The following is a 26,203-nucleotide window of genomic DNA, read 5'->3' as shown; positions in this document are numbered from 1 at the left end:
GAAAATAAAGTTGAAGGTTAAAATCCCCACATATTTTTTAATACTTAACATCTTTCTTCCAAAGACAAAACAAAGTTGAACGTTTCTGGGAATTTTCGGTGAAGAGTGGTGGTGGGCTTGACCTCTGTTCTCCTGGTGAACAGCAGAACTCTATCCTGCCAACATTATTAACCTCTTTCACTCACTAATTGAAGTGTTTTGGTTTTTTTTTTTCTTTTTCTGAACTTGAAATTCTTAGTGTCTCGCATCATAGAAAATAACGACTTTAGATTAGAGGGTGTTGAAATGTGTTGAAAACTATTTGTAGGTCATATTTACTGTGTTTACATATTTTATTTGGAAGATTGCATAAAGACAGTTTAAATTTTGGTGATATTATAGCCCAGTGATAGCCATGGGACAGAAACTGGAAGCTGTAACTCTAATTTCTGATAATGTATGTGTAATCTTAAGACTCGATGGACGTGAGTCTGAGTGAACTCCGGGAGTTGGTGATGGACAGGGAGGCCTGGCGTGCTGCGATTCATGGGGTCGCAAAGAGTCGGACACGACTGAGTGACTGAACTGAACTGAACTGACTGAATCTTAAGAGTTTCATGAACTGGTTATAAAAGTTCCTGTTAAGTCTCCAGCCTAATGTCTCGCTGTTGTTTTTAGTGCTTTGCGTGGCTGATTTTTAAGTTCTGAGAAGAAATTTGTATATGGTTTTCTTTATAACAACTCAGGGCGCGAAATGTGTTTGGGGATCCAGTTCTAAAGAGGAACTGGAGAAGACAAAGCGACTGAATTCTTCTGAGACTATGAATTATTCAGTTGTTAACCACAGTAACTTCTTTAGCTACCATTTTGTGTGCTAATAATAGAAACGGTTTGGACGGATTCCTCTTGGAATTGAAAAATCAGGAAAGCTTTTCACTCTTTTCTAGTCTATGCATAAACTAGGAGAATGTTTAAAAGGATATTTTCAGTTTCTCATGTTTACCTGGATAAAATAGTAGGTGTGTCTTTTAAAACAAAGGTATTGATATTCATTTTATAATTACTATAGCTTGAAATTTAAAAATCCACTCCAGAGCAGTTTGCTTCTTGTTTTAGTTGAATTAAACAATTCAACAAATGTTTTTTTGTTTTTGGTGATGACTGACAAAAGCTTTCCCCCTTCCTCCCAGGAAATAAGTAATAAACCTGTTGAATTGGGCACAGTTGAGGGGGAAAAATAATCAGTTGCCTCTATACAAAAAACAAAAACAAACAAAACCCCCCATGGTATATAATACTTAAAAAGGAAACATATAGTTTCTGAATTGAATTGAATGTGTGCTGATAATACCAAAAGGAAGGCATTTTGTTGGAATTAAATCTAACTCAACTGTAATTTGGTTTTAATGTTGATTTGAATCCAGGCTGTTTCTGGGGGCAACAGAGCACAATACAGGCCTTTATTAAGACCACACAATCTTGGCCAGTTCTCCCCTGCTCCAGCCCCACTCTAATTTGTTTGTATGCTATCACTGAGGCGACCCCCCAAGGATCGGTCTGAGAGGTGAGGACATTGCCAACACAGCATAAGGTAGGCAGAGCCATTGGTGATGACACTGGGGTTAGCACCAAAGGGAAGTACAAGGTCTGGCTGATTGCTTAGGGCCTTTGCTTACCTCCGTTTTTAGAGGAGGTGTATGTCCACTCAGCCCAGAAGGCTGCTCCTTATCTACATTTCAACAGTGACCTTGCCACTTCCTCTATTGTTATCTGGAAGAAAGACTTACAACACCAGACATCTGTCTAATTAGCTCCTGGCTTTGTCAGACCCTGGCAAACTGGACCCTACCACACAGAGGGTTGTGTGGCTTCAGATGACATCTAGTCACATGTCATTTGTATTTGACTTCTTGGCAGAAGATTTACCTTCCTAATTAAGTTCTGCTTAGAGAAATAGAGTAAAATCCCAGCTTTATACTTTCTTAGGGACTTGAATATTATTACAGAGATCAGACATGTCAACTGAGGGATTGAATAGGGCAATGGGGAAGAGAAAGAATTAAATTAAGGTGAGATGAAGTGCAGCAGTTTGCAAAGCAGAGAGTGAAAGTGTGACAAGGACTTGCTTGTCTCACCCTAGACAAAACATGCAGGTTTCCCTCCCTTTGGCAGCACAGGCATTACTTTAAGAGGCATCTTTAAGGGGTCAAGCTGTGAACAGCTTTTATGAAGAGCTGGCCCTGTGAAGCAGTCCCTCAACACTGAGGAACATTCTGTCTTGTATTAATAACTTGTCTGTTCTTCATGGCTAGGTTTCCAGCAAACTGGGGCTACTTACCAATGATTTCTGAGAAATGTATGCAAACCAAGAGAATTCAGTATTTTACTAACCAAAGAAATTTAACCACTTCTTTGGAGAAATGTGTGTTGTGATAGTGTAAATCAGCATTTTTACTGTGAAATAACCCGCTTGCATTCTTTGAAGATATGCTGGTATTTGGGAATGAATTGGGGGAAATCTTGATTGGGGATTAAAAAATCACCTTCAAGGAAAGAGAACAGAATGAAAAATAATGTTTGACAGTTGGTATATACTTGTAGGGACTTTTTTTTTTTGATAGACTTCATATAGCATCCGTTTTATTTCTTATCTTAAAACAAATTTATGCATTAGTGCTTGGCATATACCAGGTGTTCAGTAAATATTTGTTGAATGGGTAATGAGTGGATAAATTGTTAAGAATTAATTTTAGATAGCTTGAATATCTAACAGCCTATATGTAGATTATCAAGAGCTGACTTTATTTATTGAAGTGACTCTTTAGTGGATGAAAATAAGGCTAACAGGAAAACTGGGTCTCTCCTAGTCAGTATTACTCAGTTTCTTTATACCAAGCTGGAGCACCTGTTTCATGTTTTTAAAAGTTAAAAAAAAAGAAAAAGAAAAACATGAGAGATTAGGTCACACAGTGTCATATGGAAGACTTTCTCTGCCTTTCCTGTCCTCAGGTCACTTCTTATTCCTTGTGTTACCGAAACTCTGTCAATTTCACTACAATTTCAAGTGTGAGATTTGCATATCCAGGACTCTAACTTTGATTCTCCAAAGTGGTCCCAGGCAGTAACTGCACTTCCTTTGGGTGAGGTAAATGCTTTATCAGCATTCTTTTCTTCTCTCAATCATATTCTTCAAAAACAAACATCTGTCTTCCCATGTGATGGAAAATATATGAGCCCTGATTTAACAAGTTCTATGAGGAAAAAAAATGACCCCCCCCTGTCTTTCCTTCTGGAGAAGGTAGGCCCAAAGGACAGGTGTTTCTGGTGGAAGAAATAGCCACTTAAATTTTAGGTTGAAAGAAAAGAGGAATAGTCAGCAAATGTTTGTGGATCGTCTGTGTGGCAAGTGCTGAGCATTGTGGAAAAGGGCAGCATGTGTACGGGAAATAGTCATGGAGTTTCGCAGTGGATGTCTGGCTAGGTAGCCATGCTGCCAGAGTCTAGAGCATAATACAGAGTGGAAAGAGAAGTGCATTGTGTACTAAGGTAGAGTGTTGGAGGAAGACCCTATGGAGGAGACTGATGGAGGATGGGCCCCGAAGATCTGCTACAATTCAGATGATTGAGGGAGCTTGTTCATAAAGAGAAGGGTGCCTAGCAGAGAGCGGCACAGTGAAGGAAGCAAAGGATTCTGGGGCATACATAGAGGTGACGGTAAGAAATGACGCACTTGCTAGTGGTGAGACCAGCTTGAGAAGCACTTTGAATGCTGGTTTGAAGAGTGCAGACTTGATCTAGTAGGCAGTCATAGGCAAGGTTAGCTTAGGCTGAGAGATGTGACTTTTAACAGAAAGCACTGTTCATGCTGGCTTGGATGTCTGAGCTCCTGAATGCCCACCTTCCTGTGTTTGGATGGTTTCCTAGGCACAGATCTTGTTTGGGGTCAGATGGAGGAAAATTAATTAACTTATTCATTAATTGGCTGATTGATGTCTGTTAGGCCTCGATGGGCATCTCTGAAAAGGGCATAATTTTGAAAAAGTAACTCACATAGAGAAGTAAGCACAGTATGCCAAAAGTCTTTGCCAAATGAATTGTTGAAGGTGATCTCAAAAGAAAGAAAGAAAGTGGGAGAAACTTTGGCACAACATCCTTCCCACCCAGATTAGCTGGTGTGAGAGGGACTTCAGGCGTGTGATTTGTAGTCTTGCCAATTGCCTGTCACTGCTTCTTCCTTCTCCTGGGTTACTTTGCTGTATTTTGTCATGTCCCACTGTGCCCTGCTGGGACTTGGACTCTGTTTTAAGGCAAGGGATAAACAGGTTAATGTGGCTCATAGTGGCTGTCTTTTAAGCTGTTTTACAATACACTGCTCAAAAAAAAAAAAAAAAAAAAAAAGATAACCCAGCCAGCCAAACAGTAACATCTCACAGTCCTTTCCAGCATCCCTTCTCTATAGTGCCCACATCATGGTGCTTTGGGAGGAGATTTGTACCACCCGAGACAAGCCAGAAATTGCATGGGCACATGAGTCACTGAAATCCATCACCGTAGAGTTTGAAGCATCTTTAGTCACCTCACAGTCACTGGGATTCAGTTTGGGGACAAGCACAGGTGTGTGTTAGTTTAGATAACAGATGTTTCCTGAAAAGTCATATGGAAATGGATTCTTTTTCTTTGCTAATCATATTTCTTTTTGCCTTTACTTGTGATCTTGACAATGCCTTTTCCTCAATTATAATTAATCACCAATTGGTGAAAGCTTCTAAACTGTAATTCATCAAACAGTTATTGAATACCTACTATGTGACACTTTTCTAGACACTGAGGATCCAGAGATGAAAAAATTTTTTAATACTATTGCAGTGTAGTTGATTTACAATGTTATGTTAATTTCTGCTGTACAGCAAAGTGATTCAGTTATACATTTTTTATATTCTTTTCCTTTATGGTTTGTCCCAGGATATCAAATATACTTTCTTGTGCTATACAGTAGGACCTGGTTGTTTATCCATTCTATAAGTAATAGTTTGCATCTGCTAATCCCAAACTCCCAGTCCGTCCCTCCTCCACACCCAGATATGAAAATGTTTTAAAAAACCTGGCTTTATGGGGCTTATTTCAGTTTTTCTGATAGTCCACCCTACCAATCCACCAATGAATGGTGGTTTATTGAGTGTCTCATAGGTATTGAATGCTGGACCAGGGCTGGGGGACACTGTGCTGCTAAGAGTTGGCTTTCCAATGGGAAAGCCAGGGCTAATCTTAAATCCTGCAGAATAAGTAGAGAGTATAACACTGGAGTTGACTGAGAGCTTATGTATGTGCCATCTATGCAGACAGGAGGAAGAAAGAGAAGCATGAGGGTGGGGGACTTTAAGGAAGGCAGTGGATGAGACTGCTGGAGGGGGGACTACTGTGTTCATTGCCCACCTCCCTCCCTCAGCTTTGTACTCGTAAAGGCTGTATATTGTCACCCTGCTTATTTAACTTATATGCAGAGTACATCATGCAAAATGCCTGACTAGATGAAGCACAAGCTGGAATCAAGATTGCGGGGAGAAATATCAATAACCTTAGATATGCAGATGACACCACCCTTGTGGCATAAAGTGAAGAGGAAATAAAGAGCCTCTTGATGAAGGTGAAAGAGGAGATTGAAAAAGCTGGCTTAAAACTCAATATTCAAAAAACTAAGATCATGGCATCTGGTCCCGTCACTTCATGGCAAATAGATGGGCAAACAATGGAAACAGTGACAGGCTTTCTTGGGCTCCAAAATCACTGCAGGTGGTAACTGCAGCCATGAAATTAAAAGACCCTTGCTCCTTGGAAGAAAGCTATGACCAACCTAGACAGCATATTAAAAAGCAGAGACATTACTTTGCCCACAAATGTCTGTCTAGTCAAAGCTACGGTTTTTCCAGTAGTCATGTACGGATGTGAGAGTTGGACCATAAAGAAGGCTGAGCGCCAAAGAACTGATACTTTCAAACTGTGGTGTTGAAGAAGACTCCTGAGAATCCCTTGGACTGCAAGGAGATCCAACCAGTCAATTCTAAAGGAAATCAGTCCTGAATATTCATTGGAAGTACTGATGCTGAAGCTGAAGCTCCAATACTTTGGCCACCTGATGCGAAGAACTGACTTATTTGAAAAGACCCTGATGCTGGGAAAGATTGAAGGCAGGAGGAGAAGGGGACGAGAGAGGACCTGGTTGTTTATCCATTCTATAAGTAATCGTTTGCATCTGCTAATCCCAGTCTCTCAGTCCATCCTTCCCCAATGCCCAGACATGAAGATGTTTTAAAAAACTGGTTTCATGGGACTTATTTAAGTTTCTCTGATAGTCCACCTTACCAGTTCACCAGTGAGTGATGATTTATTGATATAAGCTTGGCATGCTGCAGTCCATGGGGTTGCAAAGAGTTGGGTGCAACTGAACGACTGAGCAACAACATGTAACACTAGTCTCTCCTGTGCATGGAATTTGTCGCAAAGCAGTTGCTTCTACTAGGTTTTCAGGCTCTGACCCTAAATCATAGAAAGCAGGGGCTTTGGGAACCCTGTCTTCACAGGAGAGTCCCCTCCTTCACTGCCTGGACAATTAAACCAGCAGGAGCTCTCGGCTCTTAGACTTTCTGAGCCTCTTCTCGTGGTCTTTTTACCTATGGCTGGATTCCTCATGGGGAGTTCTAAAAGAAATAGTACCTGGAATATCTAGGGTGTTTTTTATCTTTTTAAATTTATCCTTACATGAAAGGACAAGGAAGAAGTATAAAGGATGAGGATGTTGATTTGGGACCCCATGTTCAGGCATTTTTCAGTATAAAAATGGATTTTCCAAAAGTTTGTTTTTAAGTTATTTTAAGGAACACAGCACATTTTCCCATAGAAATATGGCGCTACACGGTGACTGTTTTCTGGCCGGCCCACAGCGGCTTGTTTAATAACTAATGTGACTGAATTACAGATGTCACGGTGACTAAGTGGCGGGAATGACACTGTATCTCTGGGAAAACATGTTCCTTGTTCCAATCTGCAAGACTAAGAAATAAGTCGCCTTCTCTGAAGGGGTGGGGACTTGGGGCTCAGGGAGGACACCCCCAGCTCTGGTGCACAGATGCTCCAGCAGCTGGGGCATCCCATGTCTGTCCGCCCCACCCCTCAAAACTGGCAGCTTGTATGACTCTAGTGACAGGGGCACAGGAGGAAGGTGGTGGGCGGGAGGTGGGCCACAGCGGCCATCTGGCTGGGCGGCAGCTGGTTCTAGGTCTTCGGCTTCCCTCCTTGGCTTGGCAAGTGCTATTTATAAGAGAGATTTCGTCTGTTCCTTTCCTTCACATCTACTGTCTTTTTGGTGAGATTATCCAAAGCCAATTGTCCTCTCTCTTTCTCTTTTTAATCTTGGCACTGTTTCCACCAGGATGCCCCTATCATTCCTCATTCCTTTGCTTCTTTCCTGAACACTTGCTACTCAACTGAAGATAAATTTCTGTCGTGGAGAAAGTGGTTTTTGCCATAAACATGTGCTCACAAGGAAGAATGGAGATCATAAAGTTGGATGTGGTGATGTCAGTGATGCTGAGGAAGCCATCTGGAAGTGGACTTGGGGATTTCAAGATGAGGCATGAGCAGTAACAATTAGGCTCAGACCTTTGCTCGTTTTACAGGAGCTCTGTGAAGCTGGACTTCCTGGCTCTGGATATCATGAGGTCCAAGTCATCAAGAAGCCTATATTAGTTATCTAAAGTAACTCTGTATAAATTCACAGAAACAAAAGGACATAGATGGTCAAAGCCATCCCCAATTGCAACACGAGTCCCACGAGGCACTGGCAGGAAGATAGAGCCAGAATTTATAAATAAGCCATTTAAAAATGACATTTTGAAAAAAAAAATCATCTGTAAACAGGTAATAATTATGTTAGGCTGCGATACTCCAGACTCCCTTTGCTCTGATTCTGTATTATCCAACAAATTTCTGATTGTAATTTGGCTTACCATGTAGATTTCTCTGTTGGGAGAGAGTGATGTAGACCATAAAATGGAAGGATCCAATCCTCTTAATGGTTCATTTTTTTGAAAAATTAGTACAATGGCTTTTCGCTTTATGTATTAGCCTTTTGTGAACGTGGTTAATGTGAGTCTATTTTCAAGAGCCTTGAGATTTGAAGACCAGATTCTGGACCTTGGGGACCCAGCCAAGATGCTGCCTTTGGGAGCCCCTGTTCAGAGGATGAATCAGCAGGCCTTTTACTGCGCTTCTTTGGTCAAAGACATCTCTCACCATCCAGATGGGAAACAGAGACACAAAGAAAGTAGTGTTGCTTTCCTTGAGTCCTCACAACTGCCCCGCAGTGACAAATCTTGGATTAGAGTCAAGGTTTCCTGACCCTCACGTCGGTGCTCTTTTCAGTACACCGATGTTATTGCAGCTACGTGCATAAGTCAGACCTTGTTCTCTAAATGGCTGAAGTGTAGAGAAGGGAAGGAAATAAGGGAGAGAAGTAGCGAGCAGGCTTTGCGCCATATCAAATTGGAAGAGTTTTCATTTAAAACCAAGCAGAGTATAAATGCTAACTCCTGTATTCTAGTAAGTGGAATACCAGTGTCGAGGTGGGTCCAGTTTCTGAGATGAGAGGATTATTTGTTGCGGACTGGGTGACTGCTTTTAGGAGGAGCTGGGTGGAAGCATCCCAGGTCATGTCTACAAAGCCAGGAGCACTGCCACCCAGTGAAATATGACTAAGCAGCTCAGATTGGCTTGCTCTGTCGCACGATGTAATGACATTTCCTCCAAAGTTCAGGGGTTAACAGAGGCAGCGTGCTCAGCTGTGAGGATTAGAGAATGTGATTCAAGATGGTCTAAGTTAATTTAAGATCTTATTCAATAAGAACAAGGAGAACAAGGAAGAGATGGAATGTTCCTAAAATATTTGAAAAAAGTTTTTTTTTTTTTTTTAAATGGGCCAGAAACATAAGCTATATCCATGTGGTCTCACTGAATCACTTGCTTTGCAGTTGATTAGGCTTTAATAGTTGAGTGATGGAGTCTATTGTGATCCTCTCAAACCCTGAATTAGCTTTAAATGAAATGCACTGAGTGGTACTGAAGCCACATGGCATTAGAGGCATCACCTAGTTCTGAACTGGTTTGTGGTATGGCTTCTTGTCTTAACGAGGATGTGGCTGGGGCTATGACTGGTTAACGCAGATGCTTAGAGTATGATGCTGAGGAATGGTTTCACTTGGTCCTGTAACCATGGGCCAGATCCCCAACCCACACCCCATCAGCCAACACTTAACGTATATGGACGATGGAACCAGACCAACAAACGGGAGTAAGTTAGTGCAGCCCTGAACCCCTTCTGGCAAATACGACGAGGTGCCTGCTGGGTCAGGGCTGCCCCCTGAAATGAGAAAGACAGCACAGGAGTTAGGCAAACCCCTGCAGAAGACAGTCTTCTCATATAGGTGAGTTTCTCTTTGTCACAATTAGTTGAACTAAGTTGTCTTAGAGGTTGTAACCAGCTTGCTGCAGGTGGTAAAGGTACTCCTTGTATTGACAGCAGCAAGGGATTTCTTTTCATGTACAGACTCACAGATTTCGTTCTCATCTTTTTATGTCAGGAAAACATGGTGGCTCAGATGGTAAGGGGGCTATCTGCGATGCAGGAAACCTGGGTTCGATCCCTGGGTCAGGAAGATCCCCTGGAGAAAGCAAATGGCAACCCACTCCAGTATTTTTGCCTGGAGAATTCCATGGACAGAGGAGCCTGGTGGGCTACAGTCCGTGGGGTCACAAAGAGTCGGGGCGTGACTGAGCAACTAACACACACACATAAAACTTCGGGTATGCATACAGGGCTAAAATGCTCCTCAGAGCACTTTCTTGTATATTTTTATTGATTCCATCACATTCTTGCTTTGTGACTTAACTACTTACTTTGAGTCACCATTTACTTATCTATAAAATGGGGAAAATAACTGTACCCAGATTATACAGGCTTGCTGGGAGAATCAAGGGCAATGAATGGATGGTGTCAGCCCATAGCACATAGCAAGGGCTCAGTAAATCAGGAAATTGTAGCAGTAAGATTACCAAATGGTTGGGGGAGTGTCTTCTCCTGCACTTCCTTACTTTTGTCAGTGTAGGGAAGATGTCATAAAATAGCATACATGTTGAAACTGAAAACTCCTCCAAAAAGGATCTATTTGTAAAGCCATATAAATATTAACTTCTGTGCAGCTTATATTGGCAGATCCCCAGTGGTTCAGAATTAACACCTGGTATTTAGTGGATGGAAAATAGGTTTTGCTGTCATTGTGGATATCCAAAATGGAAAAATGTGGGGAAACATTTAAAAATGAAAGGCTTTGTCTGATTTCAGCTGCTGATGTAGGACTAGACCTTAGGCTGGCTCTATGTAAATAGTTAAAATCTTTAATGAACTTTACTCCCTGTCTCTCCATTGCTTACCCAGTGTAGAGTAAATGTTTTTCTGTTGTTGTTATTCTTGAACCTTGCCTCATTCCATGGCAGGCCTGGGACCTTGAAGCCATTGAGCTGTAGTCCAAGAAGCAATCTTTTCTTTCCTGCCTGCCTCACAGTAGTGGTGAATGGAGGCAGGGAATCCTGCTGTTCATCCGACCTTCACAGATCCAACTGGAACTAAGCAGCTAATTTCTGCACCAAAATAAGTATCAAGAAAGTTCAGCTAGGGACTTCCCTGGTGGTCCAGTGGTTAGACTCCATGCTTCCAGTGCAGGGGACACAGGTTCAATCCCTGGTCAGGGAACTAAGATCCCACATGCTGCATTGTGTGGACCAAAAAAAAAAAAAAAGAAAAAAAAGTTCAGCTAATCTGAAGCTCAGTTTCATACCAGGGACACTAAACAGGTGCATGAAGCTTGCATAGAGAAGCCAGAGATGCGTGTCATCCGGCCATTGTATTGGGAAATCACATACAGCATCTGAGCACAAATTTGCATTACCTTTTCACCATCCCAGTGCTTTGGAGATAGAAAAGGGGAATTGGTTGTCCATTTTGTACATGTGAATGATTGGGATTAATTCTAGGCAAGTGACTTGTATTGGAGTCTGCTTACCTCATACCCTGCCCATGGTGGGGGAGTCTCCCTTGCTTTTTCCCAGTTGGGTGCCAGTGCCCTTAGTTTTTCTCCACATCATCGTCTCTGAACTTGGTTTCACACCTCTCATTTCCACTAAGGTGTAAAAGACTGATAGCAGCTGAAAGTATTGCACTTTCTATAGACAGTATTTCCATTTTAGTAGGTGACCAATCTCAAGAGCGAGGAAGAAGGTCTGGGATGGAATGTGCAGTATTATTCCATGTGATGCTCGTGAGGGTGCGGTGCAGTGGAGGGTGACATGGTTCTGTCTAACTTTCCATTGGCTCAGAAATCATAACCCTCAGGCTTTGCCTTCTCTACTAGTCCTGAGAGGCCCCTTCCAACTTCTTCCTGTGTAGTTCCGAGTGCTTCAGAACAGCATCTGTGGGTAAATTCTACTGTATTGAGGTTTTCTAAAAAAGGGAACTGTGTATAGTGCAGGCAACTTCCCTCAAGCAGATGCAGTGCCTCTTGCTGATGCATGTTTCATTTTCTGATCAATGTCTTTATTCTCAAATTCAGCCAAGTACCAACACAAGTGGGCTTCCCTAGCGGCTCAGTGGTAAAGACTCCGCCTGCCAATGCAGGAAATGTGGATTCGATCCCTGGGTCGAGAAGATCCCTTGGAGAAGGCAATGGCACCCCACTCCAGTATTCTTGCCTGGAAAATCCCATGGACAGAGGAGCCTGGCAGGCTACAGTTCATGGGGTTGCAAAGAGTTGGACACGCCTGAGCGACTAAACAACAACTAATACAAGTGAATATGGCCAGTGTGGTCGCCTATAGGAGGTCAATTAACCTGGATAAGGAGCAACCTCAAAAGAAAGGTGAAGGTTTTTTATCACAGTTCTCGGCCTTTTTCTGCTGATATTTACATCCATTTATTATTTTAGACACTACTCATCTCCACCACATCTGCCCAATACACACATCCACGTGCATACACATGCTCACACTCCCACTAGGAGTTTTTTGCTTTGTTACCATTTTGGCATACATGTCATTAACACTTTCCCATTGATATCACTTCTAAGGGAGATGCAGTAAGTCTGGAATCCCATGGGATACTTGATAGTGTCTCTAGGGTCTGTTGCATCTTGTTCACTCAGGTCTTGGCAAACTAGAACAGAATGCCTATCCATTTATTCCTGGAAACCTTTGAATTTTAGATTGTAGCATTCAGGAACATATTTGGATTGTAGTGTCCTTTAACTCTTTAGTAATACTGACATCTCCCCTTTGCTAGAAGTATATTAGAATCTCATTTTTAGATGCGATTGGGCTCGTCAGTCATTTTAAGTTTGAATGCAAAACATTCATTGATTAAATGAATAAAGACTTGTGGGTCTCAGAAGAGGCCCACATTTGCATATATTGTTTACACTGATGGCCTCCCTCCCAAATGTGGGGAAAAAATGGATACTATATATTTTCACTCAAGAGACAGATTTTAGGTCTTAAAGAATATGTACACAAAGAAGATAAAATTGGATCTTGACATAGCTCCCAGAAAACATGCAGATTAGAAATGGAACAAATGTCCCTACCTTCCCATCAGGGAAGACAGATCCTTCAGAATCTTAGGCTCATTACCAACCATGCCCCACATGAAAAGGTACATTTTATTCCATCACCACACTGGGGGAAAAAGGATGCAAACTTCTTGACATCCTGGAAAAAACTGTTTTAAGGTATATTTCCATCCAGAAACTGGGCATCTGGTTAAGCATTGGAGAGTGGTGCTAGTGGTAAAGAATCCACCTGCCAATACAGGAGATATGGGTTCGATCCCTGGGTCGAGAAGATCCCTGGAGAAGGAAATGGCAACCCACTCCAGTATTCTTGCCTGGGAAATCCCGTGGACAGAGGAGTGTGGTGGGCTATAATCCATTGGGTAGCAAGAGTCAGATACAACTGAGTACAGCATGGCACAGCACAATAGATAATATATATAGATCTGGGAATCCAGGTGGCTCGGTGGTAAAGAATCTGCCTGCCAATGAAGGAGATGTGGGTTCAATCCCTGGGTTGGGAAGATCCCCTGGAGAAAGAAATGGCAACCCACTCCAGTATTCTTGCTTGGGAAATCCCATGCACAGAGGAACCTGGCAGGCTACAGTCCATGGGGTCACAAGAGTCAGACAAGACTTAGCCACTAAACCATATATAGATCTGTATCATTGACTGGCAGATTAATAGGTTGAGCCTGTGCTTGAGCAGACTTCTAGTTTCAAATACACATTTATGAGACTAGAAGACATCTCCATACACTTTTAATACATTGAATGCATTTGAAATTTTATTCTTAAATTTGTGAAATTATTTTTTTACTAAAGTATAGTTGATCTACAATGTTTTGGGTGTACAGCAAAGTGATTGACTTATACATCTATAGATCTATTCCTTTTCAGATTCACTTCCATGATAGCTTATTACAAGATATTGAATACATTTTTAAATGAACAATTGTCTTTAAAACAGTAACCGCTTGGTATCTTCCCTAGGGACAGAGGATATCAGAATGATGATTGTAACTGGCCAAGTGAAATATTGTATTTCTTCAATGTTTTGCTGCCAGCAGATGAGCAATACCAGGAAGGCCAGAGGTCATATCCGGAGAAGTTACCTAAGGCCAGGAAGAACCTAGAGGCTCAGAGTGGCCAAGGGTCAGATCCATGAAGATGAGCTGAGAGGGGCAAGGTCAAGCGGCAGAAACTGGGCACTGAGGCTGGGAACAGGAGGCAGGCCTAGGCAGGAAGTTTGGGCAGTGTGAAGTTGGGACCCAGTGGGTGGCCACAGCAAGGATGGACAGAAGAGAGGAAGGCAGTGCTGACAGTGCCCGGCTGAGAACAGTGAATAAACTGCACTGAGGAAAGGGTGTCACAAGGGCTCCCCCTCCTTCGGTAGGTGATGGGCGCTGACTGTAACCCAGCACAGGGTTTCCGGTAACTGGGCCGAGAGTATTGATGGGTTCAGGTCAGAAGAGCAGGTCTGTGCATTTCCTGGTGGGCGCTGCACTCGGCATAGTTCTCATTTCCCATTACTGCTTCTCTCTGACTCACTGATGGCTGCCACATGTCATTAGGCGGCTTTGCTGCCGCTTTCATTTTTTCCCAAAGGTATACAGAGGTTTGGGTCTTGGCTTTTACATTATTTTCCCCTGAGAGCTGGAGGAAGTAGCCTTCTGATAGTTTGGTTTGTTGAGTTGAATACTTACAGTGTCTTAACAGTTTCAATTTCCTTTCTCATAGATATTTGATCCTGATGACCTTTATGCAGGGGTCAATTTCTCCAAGGTTCTGAACACTCTTTTAGCTGTCAACAAAGCAACAGAAGGTAAGTAGGGCTTGAGATGGGTAGGGGGTCTGGGTGACATGTTTGGGTTCACGTGTCTCTGATTCCTCTAGGATCCGACTATGGCCACAACTGTGCCCTTGGGACAGATTTCTCTCTTCCCCTTAAAAGAACCCCAATGGGTGCCAGATGCTTTAATTCGTCATACTTTAGGATTTCAACATAACTATTACAGATGTTTTTCTAATGCCCTTAATATAATAAGAATCAAGAAACAATTTCATTCAAAGCTATCAAATAGGCCCCTGAGTATAACAAGGCAGAAAATTAAAAGGAAAAAGATCAGTTCCTTTTTTCATAAAGTTTACAAAATGCAGCCGTTACTTCCCTTTCCCCGCCAGAGACATTTTTTTTTTTTCTCATAGTTTTCAGTATGTCTTTGTCCATGTTAAGGAACCCTTCAGTAACCTTGCACTGGAAATGAAACCTCAGGTTCATAGTGAGAGAAAAGAACATCATTTATTTAAATGTTTAGTACCCATCACATTGGCAGAATGAAATAAATATAAATCTTAGTACATGTGAACCAAATGATGATAACCTTAAAGGATAGCTTCATTCCTTCTGTGATACAGCAGTCTCTTACTGAGAGCAGGGCAGTAATAACCATAGTTAACATGCGTTGAGCCCTTACCATGGGTCATGGCCGTCCTAAGAGCCATCAGTAGTCTCATTTAATCTTTGAAACAACCCTGGGAGTAGGTGGAGTAGGTGTCAATAGTAGGTCCATATTACAGAAGAGGAAAGTCAGGCCTGTAGTGGTTCGAGTAGAAAGTAAGCAGCAGACCTGGGATTCAGACCCACAGCTCACTGACTTTAGAGCCCCGATGCTCCAACTTGGGTCTTGCTGCTCAAAACACTGGAAAGTCAACACGCTGTGTGCCCAGCACTGCCAGGTGCTACAAAGGAAGTGTAAGACGTGGTCCCCGCCCTGGAGAAAATTACCATCTATTTAGGGAGACTCAACTTACCCACATGAAACAATTAAAGAACAAGAACAGACAATATAATCAAGTGCCAAAGAGGCTGGGGCATCTAGGAAGCTATCAAGTAATTACAGTTTTAGTCAAAAGAGCTGTATATAATAGCAATAAATGTAAAAATACTTCTCTGAAGTTGTTCTTTTGCTTTCTGGAAGAAAATGCTTTGGCGCTATTGCAAGGCGTATAGCAGAAAGTACAGCTAATTCAAGTAACTATATTTAACACACATGACAACTATCCAGTTCTGGGCAGGGAGGATTGTATAATTCTAACATTATGCCATACAAATTATATGTTCCTTTGCCAAACTCTCCTAGCAAGTTTTACAGTCTCTTCCCTTGCCACAGATATTTATAAAATACAAGGAGGTGAAAGTTAAAACCCACAGCATCAAGGAAATTACTTGGATACTGAGCTTGTCGCCTAGGGAATGTTTGGGCTTTAGACTTTTGCAGTTTATATCTTTTAAAAATAAATGGAGAGGAAAAGAACTCTCATTTGAATTTGTCAGGAAGCCAACTCCTCCCTTTAGTATGCTCTGGGCATTCTGAAAACACCCAACTCAGCGCTGGGCTGATCGAATTTCACATGGTTTCAAGGAAAAGACTCTTGAGTTTGAGTTTAAAAAAAAAAAAAAGATTCTAGTATCAAGACTGCATCTTTCCCAGACGCACATTCTCTCTCATTCTCATTCTCCCATCCCCCAGGCACAAGGAAGATTTGACATCATATGTGCCACATAGACTGCTCCATGTGAGGAAGAAAAGAACCACTCAGTTACGGGCCAAAAAACAAAGCGAGAAATTTAAAATATTTCAAAGTAATAAGAGCCACAGACAGCTGTTTGGTACCCAATATAGTTCTGCTGGGGATCACAGGGCATACTGTTCCAACGGGTTCAGGAGCAAAGTGTTGTAGAGAAATGGGTTAAGAGAAAATGTGGTTGTGTTGCTGTTTTTCATTCTACTGGAGAACAATGGCCAGTAAGGTTAAGAAAGAGAAGTTGGCCACTGCAACGGAGGGGAGGGGGGATGAAATAAGCTCAGCATGTTCATCATGGAACAGTTAGAAGTCTGGTCAGATTGCCTTTGATAATGTCCCGTGAAAGAAAATATTTTGCTGGAGACGTTTTTCTGACACAAGGGGCTCTCTTTACGGTACCTTTTCCTCTTTTCACAGATCAGCTCTCAGAAAGGCCATGTGGACGTTCCTCTTCTCTTAGCGCTGCTAATAGTTCTCAGACAAACCCACAGGGAGCAGTTTCTAGCACAGCTCCAGGACTGCAAAGGCAGTCAAAGCCAGTGGTAAGTATGGTCCCCAATTCCCCTGGCCTGTTTTTAAATCCGTAAAATTCGATGGCTATCTTGGCTACATCTCCATAGGTGGTGAGATACCATCCTGTTGGTTTGGGGTGTTGTGATAAAATGAATTTGGAACCTCACCCCAATTCAGGCTGGCCCAAGGGAACGCATCAAAGGCATGTGGGCCACAGAGTCAGAAAGTCAGGGTTGAAGCCTCAAAGTTCTATCCCTTTCTACTGGAGTGGGTAGCCATTCCCTTCTCCAGGGGATCTTCCTGACCCAGGGATTGAAACCCAGGTCTCCTGCATTGCAGGCAGATTCTTGACTGTCTGAGCCACCAGGGAAGCCCATCCCTTTCTAGAATTGAGCAACTGAGAGCCCTATGCAAATGTCAGTTGTTCGTCCGACTTCCTGAGGGAAGTTTGCTGTTATTTCCCCGTCACCACCACCCACCCCCCGCCCCCAGCTTATTAGAGAACTAAATAGCTCCTGGCACAGTGCAGGCAATCAATGCACATTACTTGCTCTCATCATCATCACTGCCATTTTCTTTTTCTCTTTGCATTCCTACTGAGCTCGAGAGGAGCTCCTGTATTGGGATGGCTCAGTTATCATTGCATTTGGTCTTAATGGGAGCTTTTGGAAGGAAGCACCCTAGCTTCTGCTCTTTTGAGACCTTTATTCCGTGTCAAAATCCACCCACTTGCTTTAAGCCATCAGGAGCTATTAGTTCCAAAGTACTTTAATTACTTCCAAAGCACTTAACCTTTGGAGATCAGACATCCCTTTCAGAAGCTGATGAACATTGTAAGGTTCCATACCCCTTGGGCCCTCTCAAATTGTATGCAAAACTTTCTCTCTGAATTTACTAGTCTCTGTTTTGGGTAAAGGCACATTGTGCTATCATCTTCTCAGGGACCTGTGACAGGTTAAGAGCTCCTGACTTGGGTAACTATGGGATATTTGATCTTTGCATATGACTAAGCCTTAGCCAATTTAAGATATTCTTAGTAATTGGGAGGTGGGAGGCAGATTTTATGAGAGGAGGTTAGTACCTAATCTTGGTCATGTAATTATGTAAGACTTTGTCTGGGTGTTGGGTACAGGCAGAGTGGGATAGTTTATTAATCTACTTTGTTTCCTAGCTCATTTAAATAAGTATCTTTCAGGAATTCCCTGGCAATCCAGTGATTAGGACTCCATGCTTCCATTGCGGGGGGCCTGGATTTGATTCTTGGTCGGGAAACTAAGATCCCCACAAGCTGAGTGGTGTGGCCAAAAAAATAAAAGTAGTATCTTTAGATAACTGGTGGGGGACAAGGAGATGAAGGCATGACCCCCTCCAAAATACACATGCTCACAAATGCAAAAGTTTGCCTACAATTTTGAGGGCTTTATTAATTCCCTTCTTCTCACCGCTTGCGCCCTGGCAAGGCCTACCTATGTTAGGCCCATTCCTAAGTTAAAGATTCAAGACTGAGATAGACCTGGGGTTTTATCCTTGGTCACCCTACTTTATTTGCCTAAATTCATAGAATTTCTGCCCCAGCCTCATTGAGATGAGTACCTAATCTGGTGTGACTTTTATTTCTCTAGGAGATGACGGAAAATGGAAGTCACCAGTTGATAGTAAAGGCAAGATTCAACTTTAAGCAGACTAATGAAGACGAGCTGTCTGTCTGTAAAGGGGACATCATTTATGTCACTAGAGTTGAAGAAGGAGGCTGGTGGGAAGGCACATTAAATGGGAGAACGGGCTGGTTCCCTAGTAATTATGTCCGAGAAATTAAATCCAGCGGTAAGTCAATCTTTCCAAAGCTTTTTTGACTCTGACTCCTCTATGTTCTTGGTCTTTGGACGGAAAATCTTGCAGTTTTCATTGGTTCACAGAATTGTTTGTACTGGTATATGTGAAAAAGACTAGAACAGAACTGGGATAAAAAAATCTGTGATTAGATATTTTGAAGCCAAGTTGTATTTAGATTACATCAAGGCGGCAAAAAACTAAAAAAGCAAAAGAATTCAAAGCTTAGACAACTGTTCCACCCTAACTATGTCCCTTTCTGCTACTAATTCTAGCTCATGTAGCCCATGTACAAAGTCCTTCCTGCTACTCCAAGAATCACTGATGGCAGAATACAATAATAAGAGAGGCCATGTGCTCACTTCCTTTTTTATCCCTAAGCTCTTTGAGCAAACTTAAGTCTAAATGTCTCAGAGATATGTAGGAGAAATAATCACAAGGCTGCAGGAAGCTGTCTGGCCACTTTGATTCTAAATAAGATTACCCTGAAAGTCGTTGTACACTGCTAACCGTTTACCCTTTTTCATGATGATACCCAGAGAAATGCAATCTAATCACTCATCAGTAATCATTCTAGAACTTTCTTAGGTAACTTACTTGCCTTTTATTCTTCAAGAAACTAAATCTTGCTTATATTACAAAACCAACAAAAATCTCTGGCATTATAAAAATATGTCATAATACAGATAAAATAAGGTTCAGTTATTCACATTATTATAGCTCTTCATGCTTCAAAACTATTTACCCAGGGGCTCCTTTTGAGTAGTTAGCTCCTTGGTATATTTTTTCCTTTGGTTGATGTCTTTTTTTGCTTTTTTAATACCTCAAAATTAATACTATTATTTAATAAGATTATAGGCTCACTATAAGTTAAAACTTACCAAAATAGATAGTGGAGATAATAAAAGTTCCCCTCTCATCTCCTCCTCCAGATAACCACTGTTAGGAGCTTTTCCCTAAAGTATTTGAGCTAAAATTTAGCTTCACGCTTTTCTGTGTTGTGTATCGGGTGAAGGTGGAGCATTTCCTTTAATGGAATGAGTATTTACTAACAGATTTCTAATTATGTGTGTGTGTGTAAATGTCTTAGTATCTTTTAGTACTGGGAATCGAGGAGTTTCTGTTGAGCCCTGAAGTATTTTCATGGGCTTTGCCTGGAATTTCCTTGGTTTTGATGATTTCCACAGCCGATTTTTACCCCTTTTACATCTTTCAATGTGTATAATCTGATTGTTAGAATCTCTAAATAATTTGACAAATTCACCCTAACTTTGTTCACTGATTCAATGCCTTCATCAGAAAAGTAAAAGGAACAGCCCTTGCTTCCTGGCCTGGCCTGGGAATCCCAAGCATTGTTGAGGGGATGCAGGTAGCGAACAGACAGCACGCCGCACTCCTTATATATATAGTGTCCCTTACTGAGATGCCTTGTAGCATATAGTCTGGCTCCTCCCTTGTGAACCAACCACCCTGAGCAGTTTGTCCTGGTCTTGGACCCCTTCTCTTTGAGTTTTTCCTAAACTCTCTTTGGTTTACAACTCAGTTAAGGATACACTTGGCAAGCTCTGGCTCTTGTTTGAGCACCTGGGGAACCTAACCCTTAGAAACTCTTTTCCAGCTGTCAAGAATAGGTCTGGCTAACTGGGGTCAGGAGGCCAGCCTATCAGGGAAAGCCTAGGACTGCAAGAGTATGGACCACTTCCCACCTAGTTTATTGCAATAGCTTCTTAACTGGCATCCCTGCTCCTGTCCTTGTCACTCCTATAGTGTAATTTAAACTCAGTAGCCAGAGGGTACTTTTAAAATGTACCTTGAAAAAAAAATTAAAAAAATATAAAATGTACCTTGAGCATTATTAAAATGATTAGAGAGGGTACTTTTAAAATGATCCTTTTAAAATGTAACTTGAGTACTATAATGGCTCCCAGCTCAAAAACAGTGAAGGTCAAGGTCATCCCAATAGTCTACATGGCCTCCAGGATTTGGCCTCTGGTGTCCCCTCTGACCTTCTTTCTGACCTCTCTCCCCCTCACTTTTCCCACTTCCACGCGGGCCTCCTGGTTGCCTGTTCCAGACAGGTTCCTGCCTCACCTGCTGTCCCTCCACCCTTACCTACTTCAGGTCTTTGCTCCCTTGTTGGCTTTGAAGTAGCATCTTATCAGGTCACCCAGGGGGAAATTGGACCCTGTTCTCACTACTCTTGTCCCCTTTCCCTTTTGTAGGTTTTTTTTTTTTTTTTTAACCATTTATTTCTAACAGTGTATATTTATTTATTTATTTATTTCATTTACCATCTGTATTCTACCATTAGCGTATAAATGCCACAAGGGCAGAGATGTTTTTTCTGTTGGTTTGGCTCGGTAAATATTTGTAAAATGAATGAATGTTGTGGGGCAGGTCATTCAATTCTGTTCAGCTTGTTCGTTGAGTATTTCCTGGGTACTGGGTGGGCTGTGCTGTACTTACCCACTCAGTCGTGTCTGACTCTTTGCGACCCCGGACTGTAGCCCACCAGGCTCCTCCGTCCATGAGTATTCTCCGGGCAAGAATACTGGAGTGGGTTTCCATGCCCACCTCCAGGGGATCTTCCCAACCCAGGGATTGAACCCTGGTCTCCCTCATTGCAGGTGGATTCTTTACCATCTGAACCACCAGCCCAAGAATACTGGAGTGGGTAGCCTATCCCTTCTCCAGAGGATCTTCCTGACCCAGGAATTGAACTGGGGTCTCCTGCATTGCAGGTGGATTCTTTTCACCAACTGAGCTACCAGGGAAGCCCACTTGGTGGGGAGAGGGTTGTAATAATCTGTCCTCATGGACTCTGCCCCCAAGGACTTTGCAGTCTAGTAGTCATGATAGGTGTGTACATGACAGGTTAGGACAGAGTCACACAAAGTCATATGTACAAAGCTGTTGGAAGAGTAAAGAAATTATTTGTTTAACAGTAACCTAAGAGGAAAGAAGGCAATGACACCCCACTCCAGTACTCTTGCCTGGAAAATCCCATGGATGGAGGAGCCTGGTGGGCTGCAGTCCATGGGGTCGCTAGGAGTCGGACACGACTGAGCGACTTCACTTTCACTTTTCACTTTCATGCACTGGAGAAGGAAATGGCAACCCACTCCAGTGTTCTTGCCTGGAGAATCCCAGGGACAGGGGAGCCTGGTGGGCTGCCGTCTGTGGGGTCGCACAGAGTCGGACACGACTGAAGTGACTTAGCAGCAGCAGCAGCAGCAAGAGGAAAGAAGCACTTGACTTGGGTCTTGAATGATGAAAAGAGGCTTCTGATGGGCAGAGGATAGAAGCAGTTACTAAGTTAAAGCTGGGAAGCAGGGAAGCATGGAGTGAGTGATAGGAGGATTTGGGTTGAGGGTCAGGTGAGTGAAGAGAAGGGGTGTGGCTGGAGCTACTTTAAGAAGGCTGTCAATGACAAGTTGTAAGCAGGGGATTGCATGTGGTTTAGAGAAATCTTTCTAGTGATGATGTTGGGGCTGGATGGCAGGGAAGTGGTGGGGATAATCAAGGAGGATGTGGGCAAAGCAGTAAAGACTACTGCTGAGGTCCCAGCAATCGACTTTGATGACTGTGGAGAAGAAGAGAAAGTGGATGGATGCAGTAGATACTGTCAAAACAGAATCAAGAAAACTTGCTGATGATTAGCTGTGAGGAAAGGGAAGAGGTGAACATAATGCCAAGCCTAGGGGTCCAGGTTGATGGTGAGCTCCTTAAGGGCATGCAGTGTCATCCACCTAGCTGGGCAGCAAAGGTTTATTTGTCAGGAGTAGGATATCAGTTCTATGATGAGGGAACCAGTGAGGCACAGAAGCCTGAGGCATGCCTCTTGCCCTCGTGGTGTTCATAGTCTTGTGAGGAGATGGTCTTACTAGCATATCAAATGCTCAGTTCTAAATACAAGGTAGTCTGGAGAATGGTGAGCAGAAGAGAGGTACCCAGCTCATCCTGACAAGGAGGTCAAACGGAAATTATTCATCTTTGTATATCTTTCTGTGTCCATAGTGCCTAATGTAGTGCTTTAGACATAGGAAATGTTTGGTAGATGCTGAACTCCCTTAATAGAGAAGATAGGAGGTTTTTGTGTGTGTGTGTGTGTGTGTGTGTGTGTGTGTGTGTTGGGGGTGGGTGATTGGTACTGGAAGATGATGAGTTGTTTTGGACATGTTGAGTGGAGGTGCCAGCAGGTTATCATTCTGAAGATTTCTAGCAGGTTGGCAGGATGAATTTAGAGCATGGGAGAGAGGTAAGAGCTGGAGATTAAACTGCCAATGGACACTACAAAGTGGTGGATGATGAAGTGTCAAATAGATAGCAGATCATCAGTGGACAGAGAGTATGCAGTGACTGGAGAGGTTGGGAGAGGCTTCCTGGAAGAGATAGGACTTGAGCTGAACCCTCAAAGACACGGAGGCTGTGTGGACAGGTCCAAAAGAGAGAGGAGGACAATATAAGTTGTAGTGATTGTTTGGGGAGAATGAAAACCATGAAAGATCGGTGGTAGTTCAAGTGGAGCGTGTTTAAGGGACTGTGGAGGAGATTAACTTGGTGTGATGCAAACATCTTGTTGGCAAAGTAGGTATCAGCTCTTTGCCGACTTGAATCCTTTCCCACCGATATCTTGCTGCACAAAACAGTAAGAAGGCCACAACCTACTTAGAATGCTGCTGAGGGACAATATAAACTCAGTGTTACGCTGTTTTATCCCCTGGAGAAGGGAATGGCTACCCACTCCAGTATTCTTGCCTGGAGAATTCCATGGACAGAGGAGCCTGGTGGGCTATAGTCCATGGGGTCGCAAAGAGTCAGACACGACTGAGCGACTAACACTTAGAAGATACTTGTCAACTTTGGAATGTCTTTCCATAAAATCCATAGTGATGTGTCCACTTAGGAAAGGACATTTATCTTTAAAGAGTCTTTAAAAATGATTTCTAGATTAAATGTGTAGCTCAAAGAAACGAAACCTTCAATTTGAAGTTTTCAACCCCTCTGCTATACAACTTCTGGGTCCTTTATAAAGTTGAATCAGGCATGGAATTCTGTGATCTCTATCTGCTTACTGTTGGGCCAGATGTGTAACACGGAGATCACTGGAAGAGTCAGGAATTCTGGAATACTCATTCACGGTAGCCTGGGTACAATTCAGGCTGATGCTACAGGTTCTTTTGTCTTAGAAATCAAACAAGGGAACTCCAGTCCCAGGCAACCCTCAGCCCGCAGATGGCTCTGCTGCCTCTGCGATGGAAAGCTGTGCAGAGTTTTGTTCCATTGACAAGAACACTTCATGCTCTGGTAAGTTTGCCCTTGGGGAATGGATTTTTAAGTTTGAGAAATCCTCTGTAACTTTTGTCTAGAGATAATTATGGCCAAAGCCCTGGAGACAGTTTCTTCCTCTCTTCAGGAGGTTGATTTCTGAGGACTTACAGAACACCACCACTCTAATACTGTAGAAAGTTGATAAATAGAATATTTGAGTATAGTGTTTTATACACACACACACACACACACATCTTTCAACATGAGTTTAAGGCTGAAGATAGAATAGTTTTTTGTGACCATGATGACAAAAGCCTCTCCGCAAGAATGAGAGAACTCAGACACAGGTGACATTAGGAAGCTCTTGTTACCAGTCCTGCTGGCCACCTTTCAATTTCCTGTCACATGAGAAAAATACACCCCATTTTGAGGAAAAAATATTTTTTCCAAGGATCTTACTTCTTGAAAAGTACATGTATGAATAACTTAGTCATTATATAAACTACAGAAGGTCTTTTTTATCCATCATTTCATTTGACTCAGATACATTATAAATAAGAAAATTAGCCATTTATCCTGTTTTCAGTCTTTTTCTTCAAAATTAGTGGTAACTTGTAAATGACCTTGTTGTTTACACACCAAAATCATGTTTGCCACTACATCATAGTAAGTTATATCTCAGTAACACAGTAGGTTATATCTCTCCTTAAAATTTTTGTCTTTGTTACCAAGAAAGGGTGAAGGTTTTATCAGGACTTTGCATTAAAATTTTCCTGGCTATTGAGGCAAATATGATTGGAGCAGATATTTTAAACAAGTTCTGTTTTCTTCAGCTGATTCAGTTAAAGGGTCAATAAATCCTTCTAAAACTTCTTCTTTGCAGGTAAATGTAGATGTCAAATGAGGGGATTAGGTAGATGGCTAATTAAATTGTATTAAGGCAGATTAAGAAATGACTCTTCCTACTTATTCTAATCCAAAACCATGATGAGGCTTTATATTTAGACTTCCTGTTTTAATCCCCAGGGTGTATCACACAGATCCTTCACATCCAGAGAAAACCAGTTATCACTAGATTTCTTTTTGACTTGTCACCACCAACAGGCATAGGAATCTATACCTTAGCGAGGGAGAGGAATGAATGGAGAGTTAATGGGAAAGGGGTCGTTACATAGGAATAAGGACGATTTCTCTTTTTTCCCAACATTTGTAACATTTTTTAATTGAAATATTTGTTATTGTTGTTTAGTCGCTAAGTCGTGTCCAACCCTTTGTGACCCCATGGACTGTAGCCCGCCAGGCTCCCCTGTCTATGGGATTTCCCAAGCAAGAATACTGGAGTGGGTTGCCATTTCCTTCTCCAGGGGATCTTCCTGACCCAGGGATTGAACCCGGGTCTCCTGCATTGCAGGCAGACTCTTTACCAACTGAGCTACAAGGGAAGCCCCAGTTGTATAGTATTATATAAATTATATAATATAGTGATCACAATATTTAAGGGTTATACTCCATTTATAGTTATCATAAAATATTTGCTGTATTCCTCATGTTGTACAGTATATCCTTGTAGCTTATTTTATACCTAATAGTTTATACCTAATAGTACCTGTTACTCTCCTATCCCTATATTGCCCCTCCCCCTTCCCTCTCCCCACTGGTCACCAATACTTTGTTTTCTGTATCAGTGAGTTTGCTTCTTTCTTGTTATATTCACTAGTTGGTTTTATTTTTTAGATTCCATGAATACATCCTATTGTACAGTATAGTATTTGTCTTTCTCTGACTTATTTCACTTAGCAGAATGCCCTAGGAAGGTTACTTATGTCTACACTGTGTGACACCGTTGTTGTTTGAGTTATGCTAAATAACCCATTTGAATTCTTCACTACATTGATTGATTTCTTTTTTGTTGATTGAATTGAATTGACCAGTTTTTTAATGGCCTTAGAAACACCACCTAAAAGGTTTATGTTTTCATATTAGTTCTAGTTAGGTTATATTGCGGAGGAAAAAGTTTTCCTCTACCCTTCTAGGTTCTTTTGAAATTGGTAAGAGACAGATCAACAGGTGAAAATCACAAAAAAATTTTTAATAATATGTCTACATGGGAGAGACCCAGGGGAACTGAGTAAGTTGCCAAAATGGTGAAACGTTCACATTAAATACCATCTTCAGCTAAAGATAAAAGAGGGTGTTGGGGGTAGTGGTTTGTGACTTCAAAGGGGAAGAAGGCAATTGACAGAGAGATGGAAAAGCAAATGTTTGGCAAATAAATGTTTGCTGGGCCTTGCAGAGACCATGGAACACAGAGTGGACTCTGATCTCCAAGAGCTGTCCCCACCACCCCCAGCCCATGTTCTTTGCAGATGTCTCTG

The 26,203-nt window shown here is 42.1% G+C and overlaps 1 protein-coding gene across 12 annotated transcripts in view; it reads left to right on the top strand.

Annotated features, from left to right (window-relative positions):
* Window positions 1-26,203, top strand: part of ARHGEF6 (Rac/Cdc42 guanine nucleotide exchange factor 6) — a 116,798-nt gene that overhangs the window by 16,984 nt on the left and 73,611 nt on the right. For 9 of the 12 annotated variants that reach the window (XM_024988103.2, XM_024988102.2, XM_005227552.5 and 6 more), the window contains 3 exons: window positions 14,367-14,451; window positions 16,632-16,756; window positions 18,350-18,551. In XM_024988103.2, coding sequence (XP_024843871.1) covers window positions 14,367-14,451; window positions 16,632-16,756; window positions 18,350-18,551 — 412 coding nt within the window. Of the gene's footprint in view, window positions 1-11,605; window positions 11,943-13,840; window positions 14,019-14,079; window positions 14,235-14,366; window positions 14,452-16,631; window positions 16,757-18,349; window positions 18,552-26,203 lie in introns of those variants that run through there. The other 3 variants (XM_059883473.1, XM_059883475.1, XM_059883472.1) reach the window with 3 other exon arrangements.

This window comes from Bos taurus, chromosome X (genome assembly GCF_002263795.3).
Source record: "Bos taurus isolate L1 Dominette 01449 registration number 42190680 breed Hereford chromosome X, ARS-UCD2.0, whole genome shotgun sequence".
NCBI lineage: Eukaryota > Metazoa > Chordata > Mammalia > Artiodactyla > Bovidae > Bos > Bos taurus.
This window is presented reverse-complemented; position numbering and strand designations above follow the sequence as displayed.